A 19,186-nucleotide genomic window follows, 5' to 3' on the forward strand; every position below is an offset into this window, starting at 1 on the left:
GTTGCTTTGAAACCGTGCCAAATATACCGTGTTAAATCATCACTTCCAGGATTCTTATTCAATCAAACGATAAAGTGTCTTTTATCTCTCTATTTTTAAGACTGAATGTGGGAACAGTATGGTATTGAATCCACAATGTATTACTCCCGTTATGTGGTTCCAACCGATCGGCGGATCCATGGCTTAGTCAGTCTTTCTTGTATAGAAACAATTTTTAAAATGTCTTTTGCTAACATGTTCAATTTTTTCCCTTAGACGTCTTCAACAGAGAAGCAGGGGTGGCAGGGTTTCAAGAAGTGCGTCAAGAAAGAAATGTCTTTGTAGTAAGCTTTGAAAAAACATTGTATTGATTGAAATTATTATGAGGACATAAGTTCGGTGTCTGCTACACGATTGGCTGCCACACAGTCAATTAGATGTATTGTAGAGTGTCTAAATAAATGCTGTCGAGTATTAGGTGAGAATTTATGGGCGCTCCAACGTAATATCTGATGTTATTTGTAACTTCATTCTTCCTCTTCAGTTGTACCGGAAGATTCATGTGATGCCCAACAGGGCGCCTCCTTAAAAAAATCTCGCAGTGTTAATAACAATATACCGAATGCTGGTTGAATGTTGTCGAATCAACCCCGAGACCAAATTATTAGACAATAATTCCGTTGGATATGTGACAAGCAATATCATTTAGGTTAATGTCAATCTGTGATATTGTTTTTCCAGCGTTCTGGGTAGTTCACGTTATCGTGGTGATCAGAGCTCTTACACTGTATACTGTTTCCGTTGATTGCGCCAATTACTGTCACGGTGCTAAATTCCAGAAGCATCTTATTAAAATTTAATACAAAGTTATTCCAGTCGCGCTTTCTGGGTATGAGATTTGTTAACTATAACCAACTCAGTACGTCGTGCCATCATGATTATTTACCATCTCATATCCAGTGAGGACTCGTGGAATAATTGTGGAATACGATGACGCATTTGTTGACCAACTGGGTCGCGCGCTTGTTTATAATTACGTTACCAATTAGGCTAAGTTATTTTTGTAATTGTCATGTTATTGTCGTTATCGTCAATACGCCTTTTCTGCATACTGCAGTCATGTATTTTGGTCATTTACGTGAAAAGCGGAAAACTTGCCTAGCGTGAACGCTTATTGTATCCAATTTGCGCATTGGAGAGTAACACACGCTTTTGAAGTGCGTAAACGATATCACAGTAGCCTCTGGAAACAGTAAAAGACTCGGGAAATTTGAAAAAAGCGATGAAATGGTCCTTATTATTAAAGATGTGTTTTCAGTTCAATACAAAATGACCCCTTAGCCTCGTTCATGTGGCAAAACCGCTGATAACTCCAATAAGGGGTATTTTGATGTATAGTCGATCAGGTGGCCTAGTTTTTTTGGACCAATCTCGATGGAAGTAAACGACTAAAAGAACCAATCAGACGTATGGGGGTAAATGCCTGTTGCAGGCGCTTTTCGCGGGAAAACATCTTTGCAGGGATATATGATTGGTTTGACTTTGCACAGTTGCCTATCACAACGTAGCAAAGCAGCATGTAGATCATTCTTCGCGCATCTTCATCTTTTGTTGCTTTGGACAAGGATAAAAAGTTAACCCATTTTTTTAACTTTGAAAACTCTTGCCTAAAACGGCTCTGTCGATTGTTTTAGCATCAGAAAAGCGTGTGGTTCGATCCCAGGCCAAACGGCCATGAATTGAAACCTAGTCGTACTTTGAGCAGTTCTAAGTCAGTAGATTTGCATAACAAACGAATATGCTCTGGTGGTAAAGAATTTGCTCGTACTGAAGTGTATACTTAATTTATACTCCTGTCATGCCAACTATGAACAACGTTTTCAGCAATGGCGTGGCGTGGCGGGAATCGATGTATATGTAACCACAAGAAAGGCACAATGTGAGCGCGTGTAACTTAACATCACACACACGTCGTTGTTCCTTGTTGCACGTGGCAACGTGCACATTATGATCAATTTCCTGGTCACGAGAATTCGATTTATCAACGAAGGCGGGATGTTTTAGTAGTTGAAGCACCGGAAATTCGCGGTGATGCATCTCAGTTCGAAATCTCGCTTTGATCAACACCTTGGTCTTTGATAGTTCCAAATTCATCCTTACACCGATTAGTTTAAGTTTTACTAAAGCTGCTGTGTTCGTTTGAGTTACTTCTTTCTCTTCTTAACCCCAAAGACTGCATGCTTAAAAATACCGCCTTGTATAAATATGGGTTATTTATGATACGCATTCAAGTGCTTTATTGTGCGGTTTTTGAAAAGATTCCTGAAGAACTATGTGTTGATAACTCCATTAAGTGCTCGTGCCTTTTCACTCCCAGAAATGCGCGTTCTCTAAAAAAAGCATACTCTCTAGTAAATTGAATGAAACCAAGAAACCGCGAGTGAATCGTTTAATTTGGAATGAACTAAGCCAAAAAACAAGAGGTGAAAACTATTTGTCGAATTTTTCCTCTGAGGTGCCATTTCTTATGCCCCGTTGCCCTTGGAAAACTCCAGCTAAGGGCATTGCTAAATTTATTATGGATTAATTCATAATTGGGATTTAAGTTGCAAGCACGGGTCTTTATATTTTTAAGTTTGTTTTGCTCCTGTTTGATTCTTGTTCAACGTTAACGATAAGATTAGAATTTCGCGGCTTTTGTTTCTTCTTGGCAATTTGTTACTTTCGCCATAATCTTGACAAAATGGATGGGAGGCCGTTTGACAACAATTCAGTTTTCTTGAGTAAGGAAATCAAGTAACGGAAGCGAAAAAACTTTGGGTGATCTAAAGATAACTCGCTATTGGTTTGCAACCCTGACCCCAAACAATTGCTAAAACAATAGAAAGAATGACGACATATCATTGTTTCCTTCAAGGGTTTAAAACTTTGTGAGGAAAGGTATATGATTTTCAAAGCGACCAGCCGGCTTCGGTTGTTTAACAATTATTCTACGAGGGCGCGCTGGGCGACTAGTTGGTTATAATCATTTTATATCCAAGAAACCCGAGTAGAATAATTGTTTTATTAAAAACTCCAGGATCAACAACTCTTCCACTAAAGCATCGATTTCTGCCTCGGTCAATGCCTGTCCAAAACGGCTTTTGTCGGCCATTTTTTCTCAGAGATGCAAAGATGTTTTCAGCTCGCTTTATTTTGGACGCGTTCCTTGACCATATTAGGTACAGCAGGTATATTAACTGATAGCCTGTGTCCAGCGAGCCAATGAAAATGCTGGAAATCTGATATCCGTAGTTCAGATTATAATAAATGTTGTTAGTCAGTCAGGAGCGGTGTTGATAAGAAGGCGATGACGTACCTCCCGCAACGAAAGTAGCGGATAAAGTAATCGCTGATGACACTTTTTTTCGTGAATCGACTGAGTGAAGAAAGAGCTGTCGTGACAAAATCCCTCCACACCGGAAAATGTCTATTAAAGAGCGATTAACGACTGTAGCAATGTGCTAATTTGAAGCGCATTCAACGTTTGCGTACGGAAAATAAAAAAAAAGCAAATTGCTTCAGGAAAAATACTGAAGCGCAACACGATATTCTGAAGTTTAGCGGCCAAGGAAGTTAATTCGAAAGCTCGGGTTGTGCAATCGCGTGCAACATTAGTTTCGCCTGTGGTCGACCACACGAAGGACTATTTAAAAGGGGCGTTTTTCTTGCAGGAGGGTAAAGAACAACGCGGCTGTCGAAAAACAGGGCTTTTGACAGCTGGTCTCAGTCCGTTTATCTTTCTCCTCAGCAGGTGACGTCATCGGTTTAAGTGGCAAAATACAGAACTTTGAAACGGCTCCGCTGACGAACGAGCCTTTGCACTTCACGTCACTTCTCAGTTGAAAAAGACACCATTAAGAATTTGGGTTTAAAAAGGGAAGGAGAAAATCTTGTCAAAAGTGCGCGAGACATTGCGTGTTAATGGCTGCAGCTTGCAAGGTCAACGGTAGTTCATGCATAATCGTAAACAAGACTTGTCTAAGCCAGCACATCTTAAAGCTGCTCAGAAGTTTTAATCGGTCAAATCAGTGTCTCAGGGCTTCAAAATGACATTCTTAGGTGTTTCATCGGAACTGAAATTGTGTCATCCTCTAAAAGCAAAGCCAAGATTACCTTGTGCCGGGGTCTCGTGTTAAAATGATTGAGTCCTAAATGACCCGCCTACCTCTTTAACTGGTGCGCAAATTTCTTCGTTACCCCAAAACATCACGCAAAAGTTCATAAGGTCGAAGCATCATTTTATTGAATCAAATTTCTTGCTAGTCAATGATCCCCGCGCATGCTTTCGTCCGTGAGTTTGTTCCAGTTACAACTGACTGGCAGTTTCAACGTGTAAGGAACTGAATCGGCGACACAAGAAAATTGCAGCTGAAGGAATCGACTCCCTGATGCCGTCGATGTCGGTCGCTGTTCCCTTCTACACGGCATCGATAGCCCTTTTGTTAGCGTTCGCTATCCTTCGGTTTCTGTTTTGCACGCTGCTATTTCGTAAGCTGGTCGTCCGTTTGTTCATCAAGTTTGCGGGAGCTGAAATGAGCCAAGACGTCTACGGTGAGAGTTTATTCGGATGGCAGATGTACAAAGCTGTAACTTCAACGTTAATGATAGATCTGCAGAGGAAGGCTAAGCGGGGTATAGAAGCTCCAAATCCGTCTCTCTTCTCTACGGATGGACAATCACGAACTCACCTCTTGGACTTTGCAAGAGAGCGTCGTCCGCTCGTTGTAAATTTTGGAAGTTGCACGTGTCCTGTTTTTATGGAGAGATTGCGCGAATTCAATAGCATCATGGCAGAATTCAGTGACATCGCGGATTTTTTGGTCATTTATATATCAGAGGCGCACCCGACGGATGGATGGGCATTCAAGGTAATGATCTCGACAATATGTCGAGAATTTGAGTGTTGTCTCAGTTAAGTCTAATTTTCGATTAATCCAAGCACATTGCCACTTTAGTCATTGCGTAATATAGTGGACCGTTCATGAGGGAACTGCATAGGTTTTTCTTGTTTTGCTGTAAATGCGAATTTATGGCGTGAAATTGCAGTGCATGCCTTACGCCAGAAATGCGACGTGTTCATAGAAGAAATGATTAGGCAATGCAAGTCAGCTCAACTGACGCGTGGATCGTTTTGTTTGTTTGCATAATTCAGACAGATTTTGCCGTCAAGCAGCATCGAACTATCGAAGAAAGGATCAAAGCTGCACAGCTGATGTTACATGCATCCAAAGTGCAGGCCCCAGTTTTGGTGGATTCTGCGGAGAACGAGGCAAATTTAGCTTATGGCGCTCTTCCAATTCGTCTATGCATCATTTTGAATGGCATAGTGGTATTTACTGGCGGTATGGGACCTACGTTTTACAAAACTGGAGAAGTCAGAAAATGGCTTCAGAGATGGAAAGAGAGTGAAATTAACGTGTAACCATCAGCTCAATATCAGTGGTATGAATGACTGACAACAAACAAGGAAAGTGACTCTGTTGAGTAACAGGGAACTTTATATCGGTACGTGGCAGTCACTATGCAGTGGAAATACGGAAAATCGTGGACTCGTGGTGGTTTTCCTCTCCATGTGACTATCAAACGCCAAGATGAAGCCTTTACGCTCGTGGAAGCGTGAAGAAAAAGTGGTCATACCTGATCGCATACGTTGCGATATGAGCTCCGGCGAAATGACGCGAAAAACCTTTCGTGAGCCCTTGGCAATACCGAACGAAACCTGTTTGGTTTATACGTTGTAACTCATGCTTTCAAAGGTTTACACATTAGGGATTTGTACTTCAACATCACATGCTCTCAAACTCTAAGAGACCGGCACAATTTAGCCATAGTGAAGAGACTAAAGAACCTCAGATACGATCAATTTACACCCGCATAAAACCACATTGCGTGGACTTTGCCTACAAGTGGCCAATCGAAGTCATCAAGCTAGACATAGAAGAATTAGTTATAAACGAGAAAGTTCAGTTGAGTTATTAATCACATAAAGGATAAAACCGCAGAAAAAAATTAAAAACATCAAAGATTTTATCAATGCACTGGTTTTCTTTGTTTTTTTTTTTTATGCATCAAACCATTGCTTTTGCCTTTTCTTTATCTTAGAATAAACATGAAATCTGATTACTATTTTGTTTTGAAGTTATGAAAAAAGAGGAATTGGGATATGTCACGAGATCAACTTGACTGTCTTCCCTTCACCGGAAAAGGGTACAAGTTTCTCTAGTGTTTCAAGATCTCTAGAATGTAGTCGCGCTTAAGAGATCAGACTTGTAAAAGAAAACATTGGACTCATCGCTAAGGAAATTCCAATCTGCGTAATGCCATAAAGTGGTTCAAACAAAGCGTATTGTCCAATTACGACTTGTTTTCTCGTTAAATGACCCCAAAGGGCCTGCAAATAACAAAGGTTTTGAAACTAGGTTCATCACGCGATGGATATTTCGTTTAAGGCGCCTTCCCCCTGCGACAATTCTGCTCGTTTGCTGTTGCCCAGCAAAGCCCGTATGGTACCGATGTTAATCTGTCCCCTCATAAGCCTGGTTTGTTGTCAAACAAAGGTTATATATCGCGTGACATTTCATCTCCGTCGTAAACGACTCATACGCCAGCGCGTGTGTACTCTATGATCAAGGAAGTTAACCTTGATTTACGACCAAAAATCACTGACACGTTCCACTCGACCAAACGGTCCCTCGTTGGAATGTAATTTGCTTAAAGATACCATACGACATGGGTTCTGTTTTTAAAAGAGCCATAAGCACTCCGTTAGGCTTCAATTACTGTCCATTTTAACAGGTTGTATTCTCAATCTTTGATGGCGGTACCACGGTTGCGAAAAAAGTTTAGATGTCGGATATTGTTTGTAAACCTTGCTTTTAATTGCCTACGTGTAGATCATTTCATCACCTTCCTTGTTAATTAAAGGCCATGCAGAATCTATTGGAATTGACAAGTTCCGGTGTGGTCATGTCAGAGACGAAAATTCGAAAAACAAACTGAAAATTGTCTTAGTCGCGTCTAAAAAAGATTATGACTCGTGACACTTGCTTGGGGTATCGGAATCTCGCGTAGGTAAACCCCAATTTAATGTTCTTTCGAAATCTCGCGTGTTCGATCCATTTTCGCGTGACGTTTCTGTCATCGCGTGACAACAATCCAACAAATCCCCACATGATCACAAAACCACGATACGTTTCTTGCACATGCAATGCCATGAGTTTCTTTTTGGTTGGCAGTCGGCTGGCAATGTTTTCGGTCCAAAGTATAGGGTATTAAATGCGATTTTTTTTTTCTTATTTGTTTTTACTCGTCATTTTCCTTAGCGAAGGGATGGCGGATGGGAAGTTAAACTTCAAGATTTGACATGGAACTGACTGCTAGACATCTTAACTTCAGTGTGCGTCAGTCTCTTCTTTCCCATTTTTTCTACAACGAGTTCACTTCGATTATCTAACGCCGGACTGCATCAATCTAACCTAAGATCAAAAATTGAGTAATTTTTTGTAAAAAAGTACTTCTGAGCGGCAATATCTTTTTCAAGAGGACTTGATAGATTTGAGTTTCTTAAATCTAATTTGATAAGAATAATAGGTATTAGATCAATTTACGTCATTGGGAGCTAAAGCACTCTGTGCAGTCCCGTGAATTCTAAATGGAAATCCGTTTTCAACGTTAAATAGTCCAGGGCTTATCTCGAAACTTCGAATTAGTCAAACCTCCCGCGATGGAAAAATCAATAGCACACTTCAAAGTCCTAAACTCTTAAATTTCCTCTATTGAGATTACAAAAGATCATCAAAGATAACTACTTTCAAATTCCATTTTGCAAAATAATAAAGGGCTGCACATTGCAAAAGACGACTTCGTCACTGTCGGTTCAGGTTCAGTTTTTGTAACATAGCCACGTACCCAAACCTTTCGCGATTTGAAAATTCAGATCTGTGCTCCTTTGTTTTAAATCATAACCTGAAGCGATTTTGAAAAAATCCCACGGCTTATTGATAAAAGGCAACAGTGAAGATTTATTTTTAAAGCGTATGATACGGATGAATTGTTGTATTACGGGAAAAAGACACTGATGTTTCCTCAGAGTGGTCATTTTTGAACAGAAAATCTTGTTTTCGGTTGAATTGCGCTGACCTTACCCGTTTAAGTAAAACACGTATCTTTTGAAATAGTCAAATCGATGAGGTAATATTTGCAAACAGACATGGAAGCTGTTTGCATTACAAACACTGGGACAAGAAAAACATCTGATCGAATTTCTGGTGTTTTTATTTTCAAACCCCAGATGTTTCAACACGGCATGTGCGTGATCCTTTCTCGTTGTTCCTCTGCAACCTCGTTTATGGCAGATGTGGTTTATTTTCGACAAAGGTCTATTTTTAACCTGTTGAAAGTTTAGTTGTTTGACCTTAAAATGCTGAAACTTTGGAATGGGTGAACGTCAGCGGGACGCCTGTTTGCAGATTTTATTTTTTGGTTGCTATCTATTTTAACTGAATTCCATCACGATTTCAAAGAGGTGCTAAGAATACTCACCTCAACTTAGAAGCTACATTAATAAAAAAAAGATAACAAAAAATGTTTCAAACTTTTGAAATTGCTCATGTAGTTTGATTGATAATGTGTCGAAAGCTAATTTAGGAAAATAAAAGGAAAGACAATTTTATCAATCTCTTTGTTCTGCATAGAATCCAAAACAAACGTGTGCTCTCTTTTTGCATCACACTAAGTTTTGAAGATGTAAACAAACCAAATTTTCAAATGATAGTGCGTTGTTGACGCTCGAATAACAAGTCTTAAATTTCGTCAGTGTTTCTTTCACAAAAAGCACATTATAGAAAAAAAAAGCATGAAATTAAGAAAGTTTAAACTGTTATTGATATCTCTCTTGGGCTTATTGTGTTTCCTTATTCAAAATATTTTCATTTCAATCCAGCTGACTGTTGTCAAAGGTGAACGCCCGCGGAGATGACTTTTCGGACTGTCTTGTCCTCCTGGGAATGAATGCACCGTATAGTTCCTATCGTAGCCTAGGCATCCCTTATGAGGTGCCGCTGTGGGGCCACAAGCTAATTCATTTACTAACGTTGCTCTTAAAATACAAGCTGCAAGTCTAAATATCATTGTGACAATTTAATTCGTGTGAAAAATTAGCCATCTTTTGGTGGGACTGTATTTTAAAAAAACACGTTAAAGAGGTACAGATCTCTTTCTGACTTGTATGGACGATTTGCAGTCATCGGAGAGCATATTCCCTGAACAAGCGAGAAAAAATTTTCTTTATCGTGCGCAGACGAACAGAACCGAACCTTCATCGGTGGTTTCAGTGGTTTAAGGCATCCTCTCGTCAACAAGGGGAACGCAGTTTGTTTCCTGGCTGAACCGTATTTTTAGTTGTCTTCTCAGTTAGCTGTGTTCATTTCTGTTCTCAACGTAACAATTTATGAGTTAACGATTAAATGATAGATATGAAATGAATCATATATTGAACTGCGGATATTAAATCAAGTGAAGCTATGATCCTCGCAGTTGCGTAGAGAAGCCTGGAAATTTCAGGACTGAATTTTTCAGGCTTCTCCACGCAATTGCTGAAATTGCATTGATAACTGCGAGGATCATAGCTTCAGTTGATTTACGAGTTATTCTGCCAGAAATCCCTTTAAATTGCCCTCAAAGCGGAATATATTGGCGGTCCAAAGTAAATAAAGGAACCAGTCATTGTCAACCCTGATGTACTTGATAAATGTTTCCAAGGGCCCGTTTCTCCAAAGTCCCGAAAAGCCATTTGTGAACTTGCCAAGCACTTGTACAGGAAAGCCGATTTTTTAACATGTTTTCACGGTAACAAAAAGCAAACTGACTATGAAGTTTGATGACTGAAATCCTCTCCGTTCTTGAGATGCAGAGGGAATTGTGACACCCGAAAATGGCCCATAAAGTTTCGGGACTTTCGAGAAACTGGCCCCAGGGCCGGGTTTGGGGCGTGCATTACCCATCGACTTGGGAGTGGTGTCCTTGAATGGTCTTTATAGATCAGTCCGAGCGACGATTTTAATATACATCTAACCGTTAATCTGGAGATCCAACTTCAATCTCTAGTTGAACCACATTTCACTTGTATACTTAGATGTGTTGATTTCTGCTCACAATTTAACTTTGTTATACATTTTCTATTTGAGAAATAGATCATCTTTGTATTTGTCAAAAGCGGAAAGCAATTTCCTTTGCAGAAGGGTTTCTATTGATAGGAGTCATTAAGATTTTCCAACCTTAACTCCAATCCAGTAATAAGACGATTGCGAATACGTAAATACAAAACATTTATGCTTCAAATCCAATAGACCTCAATGAGGAACGCAAGTGCCTCAAATGGACTATCTAACAAAGTAAAGATGTTATTAAAATTGACCATAGCATTGTCGCTTAATTCTGGCCTGACAAATAGGTTATTAAATTACACAACAATAACTGGGTTGTCATGTTGTATATTTATATACACCAAATTTGAAACGCTGAAATGCCATCAGCCCTATTATTTCTTTACACATTAGTTTCTACTCTGTCCGCCCCCGCTCACGGCATAGACCATTATTCTTATTTCACGTCTGTATGAGGCTGAAGAAATTTCCTTCAAAATGTGATTAAACTCTGATCCGCATTATTTGTCTAGAAATTTCAGTTGACTTTGTTGTCTGGCTAAGTTTGAACATCGAACTATACCATTAGAAAGTTATTCTCTTATGGTTCCCTTCTCTTTCTATTTTTCGGCAGAGGAATTTGAGGAAAAAAATTAAAATTGCTTTGGCAGATTCGATACGCGTGACTGTCATGTTTATGCTCTGTATACATAGGTGGTCCAACTAAGTAAATCACGCGAAATGTCTTTCAAATAATATTTCCCACTGTGAAGAAATGGAGAAAGGAAATTAACGTTAATTGGAACGTATCTGCCTTGAGAAGCTTGTAATGAGCTCCTATTCTCTCAGTTGACCCTCGGAAATTAAACTGAGGCCCATTCAGTGCGAATTCGCACGTTCAGATAATCTTAAGGGTTTACACAAATATTGACAGACATTTGTTTATGCGGAGATGAAAAGAACTGGACTCACAGGCACCGTTTTACTAACAATGCCGCCTTAACCAACACACTTACGATGGACAAGTTTGACAGGGCATCACCGATACCAACGTCGATACGGTCTCCTTTTGTTTGCTAAAATCGCCCCCTAATTGATTGTCCTTTGACCACTTGAACTTGTTTTGTTTTGAGCCTCTCTCCGTCATCGTTTCATTGTTTCATCACTCATTTTCAATGATTATTAACACCTAATTTGTGTCAAAGGAATATGCACTTCGCCAGCTTAGCACAAGTCACGATATAATTTTTTCGTTTGCATGAGCGACCATGTCTCTTTTTCAAAATCAGCGCAGTGTCTTTGGGCCCAACACTTTTTGGTGAGCGGTAAACCCGACTCAAGTTGATACTTGGCAGTTGTTGTTTGCGAAAACCTTTTGACCAAACAATTTTACAGGTTGAGAGCAAAACCAATTCTCTCTAAAACGATGATCGAACCAGCAGTCACAGTGAACAACAGCTAAACTTTAATTTCTCGTGCTCAACAGAACTTTTTTCACGAGACAGTAAAATGATTTGAATGTTTGATACAGAAAGCCTCAACAAAGGAATTGTAAACATGTAAACAGTTACGAATGCCTTCCGGCCTTTGGTTTGGAACACAATAATGTTAATTAAGTGCGTTGTACAGCGCCGATTTCTTGCAGTGGGTCGCGTGACTTGCTCGTCTGGTTCAAATTTAGTTCAAGGAAAGAGCCTACCAATTCTTGAACTTTGACGGATTGTGTGGATGCGTTGTCCAAACTCGGGGATTTAATAAGCGGTGAAATACGTCAATGAGCTTTGCGACATTTAGAGCGACTGCCCGTTGACTTAACCCTATTGGGGGCAGGCAAAATCAACACGAACCTTCTTTTCAATCGCACGCAATCTGTGCTAATCAACTGGAACTGACGTTTACCTCAATGGTGATTTAACCTTTCCACAAAAATCCTTTTTAAAAACTTTCCAAGTTCACGCTTTAGGAACAATTACTCGATCCTAATAATACGTACAATACAAGTGTACAATACCTCAGTTTGAACAACGCTATACGATCACACGCGGAAAATAAAGGTCTATATGCAGGACATACAAGAAATTGTTCGCCAGGATAAATTTTACTTTATTTACAATGGGATAGCACTTTCTAGATAATAGACAAAGCGCCTTTTTTACATCGTATATAATAAAATAACTTACAAAGGCCGACTTTTTTCTTTTATCAACAACCGTTTATAACACTGAACTTGAAATTACAACCGGCGCGACTCTCTAAGAAGTTATTTCTAGAGATTCATGACCACACTGCGAACGCCTTCCCTTCTTATCTGTTAAGCAAACAAATAGGGACTTAATCAAAGGCCAACCTGAACAAAACCTACAAATAATCGCTTTGTTTGAGATACACCGAAATGTAGCCAGAAACTAAAAATATTCTTATCCGCCTTGAAGCGTTCTTAAGAATTCCTTCTTGAAATCTTGAGGCCTTATAATAACAAGTCAGCCCCTCTGTAAACTTGCCACGTTATTGGTTTTTGTAAAACCTTCCGGATTTGGAAGCCTGACACTAGCTGAATTTGCCTGATGATCGTTTCTGGGGACCTGAAATAGTCAGAGGGAATGTGCAGGCTTCGATTTGCGATCCTTGTGTTGCTGTTGCTCCATCGAAGCTGTTGGGCCAATTCGTGTGCTTACGGGAAGTTCGCCTGCCAAAGCAACTTTTCCCCTCCCCTTGCCTTCTAGTTGCCTCATCACGCCCTTTGGCGCTCTGATTTAGAAGATTCGGCCTTGTGCTTTTTAAGCCACTGTTTCACCTCCTTTGGCGCGTAAAAAGTAGGTCCTATTGCACCGGCGTATTCGACTTTATTGTTCTTTAATATGTAGAGTCTTATAGGGAATCCGCCGTACGCTTTCCTTGCTTCATCGTCCATCGTATCGACTACAACGGGGCAGTCAAACTTGAATGAACTCAACATAAGTCGCGCAGCCTGGCATCTTTGCTCCAAGGTTTCGTGCTTTGGTATATTGACGTTATTCTGGAAGGCAACACAAACTGACTCAATTTCTTAAAATAGTGAAAGTGGTTGCAAAGGCTGGTCTTTGCCAGACCATTTATGAAATGCGCACCCCTCAGTGACGGCTGCGACATTTTAACAGTAAATGAGAGTTTTAATTTCGATAGATTATTAAGGGAGAAATTAAATTAATAAACGTTGTGTTTTACGGCAATTCAGGAAGTACCTCACGCAAATGCGAATAGATTCCCATGGCAAAATACCAGGGTTGCGTGCCCCATGGATATATTTGTGACGTTCTCTGCATCTGCTTTACCCGACCGGTTGGCACCGTATCGGACAGCTGCACGGGGGGTTGTGGGTTCAAAACTCGGCCTAAGAAACTCTCGGGGTCTTTAAATAGATCAGGGGAAACTTCTGTTCTTGACGTTAAATTTGCTACTGAGTGGTTAGACCGGAAAGGAGCAGGGATACTTTTCAATTACCGTTTAACTTACTGGGACTTTCGCAAGGAGCTGGGAGCGCAGGGCGTTTTAGTCTGTGGCGTAAAAAATGCGTTATTTGCAGTTGTCATTAACTTAAAACTCGGATCGATAACACCTAATCCATGTTGGTCTTTAGATCTCTGTATGCGCCTTGTTTTTTCTCCATACAAAGATATGTCCCTTTTTCAATTTCGGACCATAAATCTTAATTTTAAGATTTCGAAGAACGCGCATGCTTGTCTGGCGTCCATTTTAAATAGCTTATTACTAAAAATACAGATCTTGAAAAGTTTTCTGAAAAGGATCTCCTTGAGAGTCAACATCGATACTATGAATGGAGCTACACCCAGCCAGCAGAACTGATCGCTTAAATTCGAATAGTCACACTTAAGTGTTTGACTTGACAGAAACTTGAAAGACATTATGTTAAGCGTCACATGTCCAAAAAGTGATTTTAATTTAGTGAAAAGAAACGGTTTAAGGCTTAATAGGGATTGCTCTTACCTCGAACGCCCAGCCATTTGAAGGATGTGCTTCTTCGATGTAGACGGTAAGGAAGTCGGCCACGTCATGAAACTGATGCGCAATCTCTAAAAACTCTTTAGTTCTTGCTCTGAACACGGGGCAAGACCAACTGCCAAAGTTTAGCACAAGAGGACGGTTTCCCCGGCAAAAGTTCAATAAATGAGGATGCGAAACACCATCCAACGTTACAACCGAGGGATTTGGCGCTCGTTGTCCAAAACGCGCTGATTTTTGAAGGTCACCCAGAATTGTAGAACGCACCGATTGGAACATGTTCCACGAAAAGAGCGAACCCCAATAGTCGTCGATGGGCAGATCCAATGTCGTGACCGTCTTTCCCAGCTTGGCTACGATCCGTTTGCTGAAGGGAACGATGCGGAGAATCCGAAGACACAAAAACGCACAAAAGAGTAGAACAGTTCCCGCGCAATTACGAAACACGGTTGACATTTTACGCAGCATCATGGTGCGAATGCTGATTTGTCTTTCTTTTTTCAACTATCCAAAGCGCTCTCTTACCGGTCGATCGTAGAGTTTAATCTTCGAAGACGACTGTGTCAATTTATATATAACCACTGAGCACCAAAGGAATGTCAAAAATTTTGCTTTCTGGGAATTAAAAACACTTGTGAGAGATCTGACCTTTCACATGGTCCTTTCGTGAGGTGGAGATGACAAGCTTGTTTCTTGAATACGAGTGCTGCGCAAACATACCGGAATTAGCACACGGACTCACGCACGGATGCCTTTTTCCTCGCTCCAGCGTTGTGTGGTATTATTCCCACGCGCCTATAGTCACAGCAAACGTTTTTGAGGCCTTGGGGAACCGTCAACGCAGGCGTGTATGAAGCGGTATATTTCCATGCTGGCCTAGGCCAGCTTTCTTGTGCACTTCTAGTTTTCCGAAGTGACCCCTATTTGCTCTAGAAATTGGGCTCATCACGAAAAGGTCGTCTCATATCTTAAGCCTCTTAACATGAAGAACTGATATCTCATTTAGACATCGCTGCCGGCCTATCCATTGGAGCTTGTGTGTCGTGTTTAACAACTTAATCCTATGTTCAAAATAATTTATTTGGCAATTACTTCGGCGATTTCCCCTACGAACATTGATTTTTTTTTCAATTACACAATAGTGCAACTGGTTGCATTTTGACTGTGGAAGTGTAAATATTATTCAAACAGATTTCCAGGATTAGTTATAGTTTTAGACTTAAACTTTGAAATTCCATGTTTGCGGTAATCTAGGTAACCTTTTAGTTTGTTAATTTTGCACTTTCTCACCACAGTATGTGGCCGTTAGTAAAGAACTCTTGACTCTTGTAAACATTGCGGCGATGTACTTGTAAGACACGAAACCACTTTTCGCGTTCTCACAAGGATTTTTACAGCTATAAAATGACTTCTTAATTTACAATAATAGTTTGTAAAAAACATGAATGAGCAAACGCAATGCCAAAAAAAAAAAAACTTAGTTTGTCTTAGTAACAAAATATAAATCTTCTACATACAACTTTTCTCGCATTTGCATCATTGGTTGAAATCATGGGCACTTTCCAAATACACGCTATTGAATTAAAAAAGACAATTCGTTTCTACGGATTCTCATGTTTATATTTCGAACTAATCAAGAGTAAAAACCTTGGAATTTAGTTTAAATTAAAAGACAAGACAGACGAGATCTTTAACGAACTCTTTAAATCCACGGAACAACTGAAGCAATAACAGGAAGTTTTAGCTTAGTTTAAAGTGTAATGTTTTTTAAAATAAACGCCAGTGAACGCTGTTGTATTATAGCGATCGCGAACCAAATACAGGCATTTTTAAGAAAGTGGTATCGTCCATCGGCATCTAAAAATATAGAACAATTTCTTTTCGTGTTTAAAAAAGTTGAAAAAACCTGAAGATTGCATGTGCGATTAAAAGTTTAAGTACATTGTGCGAGTCTAAGTAATTGTAAGCCGTAAGGTTTTGCGGTGCGCGTGCGTTAATCAAACGCCGAGACGTGAAAACATCCATGTGGTGTCATTGCAGTATCGTGTTTATCCTTTTTACATTAAGCATTTCGGTGCCAACATCGCAGAGTTAGATGTGATGTTTCATCCTGAATTTATGATTAAAAGACTCTTAAAGGGTGGGTTCCGGCGTAAGCGATTTTGAAGGATCTATTGTCAACTTTAAGATTGGTTTGGCTTCACTCGAGTCATTTCAGGTTTTGGAAGCCGCAATAACTCTTCTTTAATGACGTATTTTCTGGTACGAATGCGTAGAATAATCTATTTGATATTAAAACTGTTGCATACCTTTCATTTCAATGGCTTGTGCTAAATTGTTGGAACATGACAGTCACTGTAACTCTTCCTCTTATATCATGTTCTTCGCTTCTGGAAAAAGAGGAAAATACGTTAAGCACATAGTCAATTACATTAAGATGAAAGGGTCGCCAGCCGAGCGCATGATTTCAGAAAAAATAGGTTAATACTAAGTCAATGTTTCAAATTAACCAAAAATTTGCCTGAGGAGTTTTGGTCGAACTTTGCGTGACATTATCTGCGTGTTTTCGGCTGTTTATCACTACTGCAAACAGAAGCCAAGCACGCGCTCACAATGACACAGCAAATAAACCTTAAAAAGCGAACTATCTGTTGCGATATTCACGACTTATGAACAAATTTACAGTTGTTTCGTTCGCGACAAATTAAACAGATTTGTTTCAACACTTAGGAATCGTTTTATTGATGCAGACAGAAAAGTTATCAATGGGTCGTAATCCTTCAAGCAGGCAAGGCCGATGACAAAGTATAAGGTTGATTTTTTTTTTCAAGAGATCGAAGTGTGACAAACCAAATGCGAAAAAAGCGATAGTTTTTTAAGGTTAGGCCTATAGAAACTTTTGTAAACATTTGTCCATGACGTCTTTGCCGGTAGAACACATCAAACTGCAAACGCGTCAAAGCTTTTGCGTCCATCCGCTTTCAGCACGAATTTGTTAAAGGCACTCCACATTTTCTTTTTTGTTCTTTCTTTATGGGAAACGTCAAAAAGTTACACGTTCGCTGTACTTGGTGAGTTCAGTTGCGACCTCGAGAGCTCTTTCCACGGGAATTTCTTCCCTTCTTACGGGAAATGTCAACGGAATTTACACGCAAGTTCTAATTGATAAGGTTCTGTCCGGCCTCGAGAGCACATTCTCAACGAAAACAGTTTTTCTCAATCTTATTGCCCCTTCAGATATAAGGGGAGATTTATTTTTCATGTTTGACATATTAAGTGTCTTGTTTTTTTCAGCTAGACATTTGGCATACAAATTAACATCTTTTCTTTTGGATGATTCGTTGATTCTCTCTTAATTGTACTTAAACCTATATTGCCTCATTGAGACAAAATAGAAGTTGATTTTCGTCTTCGTCTTGCAGCTCAAACGCCTTTGAACTGTACACAATTCTCGGAAAAATAACTTAGTTTTCCTGTCGGCCCACCTTGTTTTTCATTCAAAACTTCTAGATTTGTTCACTATTGTGTAATGCGGAAGCAAAATTCGAATTTACGTCATCAAATGTTTTCGTAATTCTTAACTGTTCACTTGAAATAAAGTAGCTATCTTCGAGATTCTAATATCGAGGACCCCCCCAATATAGGGGCTGTAAGTGGTTGCGAAATGTAGCGAAACGTGAAAAGTTATGAACCTTCTTGGCAAGACCAATACATGCTTAGCGGCGTCATTTGTTTCCAAGGTGTTTTGGGGCCTTAATTGAAAACGATCGTTTTTCCGACGAACTCGAACGACTTCGCCAGTCTGGGTTCTTTGATGTTAAAGTACTGGCTTGGAGATCACCAAACAGTATCAAAAGAAACTACTACTCTTTTGCCAAAGGAGCAAGTTCGAATTTCTTGCCTCAAGAAGAAATCACGAGGAGTCACTGGCAAGTAAAACGGCTCTGATACAAAGTACGAGCACACATGTTCACGATTATTATTGTTTCATTTATTAGTCCCTTGTTTGCAAGAAATTAAAGAATGCCCTACAGGCCTTGAACGTGAGGCACTGGATCATTAATGACTTTTCGGTAAAAGCAACCGCGTATTTTGCATGATAGGTTGCCTAAAAATTTAGCCACGGATGCAATGATCGGTGTTATGACTACAATTCATTGGTTCAGTATATACTCAGTCTTAAATGTTTGTATATAAATCGAATATTACCAAAGGATGTTAATCTGCGGTATGTCAGTATGCATTGTGCTTTCAGACACCGGCTTGGCTGGCCATTTCTAGATCATTTTGTCTTTTGCGAATGACAACTATATTGCTACTTTACATCAGCACGTGCGGGGCGGGCCGTCGAAAGTTGACGGTCCACTGCGCGCGCGTGTCCCTTTTGCTCTCACCGCCAAAGGCTTTTGATCGATTCCTTTACCATTCCCTTTTTTTAAAGTCAAGCTGTGGAAAAAATTTCAATTTTGCCTTAAAACTGTTTGAATTACTTCGACGAACTGTTATATGTAACGAGAAGGGACAACGATGGTACAAAATTATAAGTTCATATATCACTCGAGAGTATTCGTGTATATACTGCAGTGTCCACTAAAGGGTACTTCGGAATCAGTGGAGTAGAAGTTCAGTTAATTAGTCTCATTTTAAGATTTCATCCACAAACTCGTACGTTGGAGTTGTCTTTTGCAACCCACTGAATCACAATACGGAAAGCGCTCGTTGTCTCCGACTGAAAGTTCTCTTTGAGTCGAGGTGTTATATGGAAATACATCCTTTACCGAGTTCTCTTGTTCCTAAGCTCTGTGTCTCCTATTCTTATGCAACGTTTGGGTGTAAGATTGAAGCCATTCCTTGACTTCGTTTAGATTGTAAAAGGTAGGACCAATGCCGCCCGCGTATTCCACATTTCGCCCTCGTAGGATGTATAGTTAATTGGCATTCCCGCATAAGCTTTATTTGTTGTTCCGTCCATGTTGTCCACAACGACCGGGCAGTCGAACGCCACGGTGTCTAGCATCACTTGC

The 19,186-nt window shown here is 39.9% G+C and overlaps 3 protein-coding genes across 3 annotated transcripts in view; 2 read left to right on the top strand and 1 right to left on the bottom strand.

Annotated features, from left to right (window-relative positions):
- LOC138000545 (calcium uptake protein 3, mitochondrial-like) overlaps positions 1–458 on the top strand; it is a 36,564-nt gene extending 36,106 nt beyond the window's left edge. The window contains exon 13 of the mRNA XM_068847040.1: positions 256–458. Coding sequence (XP_068703141.1) covers positions 256–324 — 69 coding nt within the window. The 3' untranslated portion in view covers positions 325–458. The remainder of the gene's footprint in view (positions 1–255) is intronic.
- A 3,042-nt stretch (positions 459–3,500) lies between these two features.
- On the top strand, positions 3,501–6,141 carry LOC138000548 (thyroxine 5-deiodinase-like). Its single transcript, XM_068847043.1, has 2 exons — positions 3,501–4,889; positions 5,174–6,141. Exons 1-2 carry the CDS (start codon positions 4,410–4,412, stop codon positions 5,441–5,443), a joined length of 750 nt encoding a protein of 249 aa, XP_068703144.1. The 5' UTR covers positions 3,501–4,409; the 3' UTR covers positions 5,444–6,141.
- A 6,101-nt stretch (positions 6,142–12,242) lies between these two features.
- LOC137999153 (type I iodothyronine deiodinase-like) lies at positions 12,243–15,069 on the bottom strand. The gene is made up of 2 exons (XM_068844995.1): positions 14,148–15,069; positions 12,243–13,179 (listed from the first exon to the last, which is right to left on the bottom strand). Exons 1-2 carry the CDS (start codon positions 14,631–14,633, stop codon positions 12,895–12,897), a joined length of 771 nt encoding a protein of 256 aa, XP_068701096.1. The 5' UTR covers positions 14,634–15,069; the 3' UTR covers positions 12,243–12,894.
- Positions 15,070–19,186: the final 4,117 nt, after the last annotated feature.

The sequence above is a fragment of the Montipora foliosa genome, chromosome 4 (genome assembly GCF_036669935.1).
Source record: "Montipora foliosa isolate CH-2021 chromosome 4, ASM3666993v2, whole genome shotgun sequence".
Lineage (NCBI taxonomy): Eukaryota > Metazoa > Cnidaria > Anthozoa > Scleractinia > Acroporidae > Montipora > Montipora foliosa.

Coding starts and splice junctions, on each gene's coding strand:
- LOC138000548 (XM_068847043.1), top strand. CDS start 4,410: ATGCCGTCGATGTCGGTCGCTGTTCCCTTCTACACGGCATCGATAGCC. Junction 4,890..5,173: donor CGGATGGATGGGCATTCAAG/GTAATGATCTCG, acceptor TGCATAATTCAG/ACAGATTTTGCCGTCAAGCA.
- LOC137999153 (XM_068844995.1), bottom strand. CDS start 14,633: ATGATGCTGCGTAAAATGTCAACCGTGTTTCGTAATTGCGCGGGAACT. Junction 13,180..14,147: donor CAAATGGCTGGGCGTTCGAG/GTAAGAGCAATC, acceptor GTTGCCTTCCAG/AATAACGTCAATATACCAAA.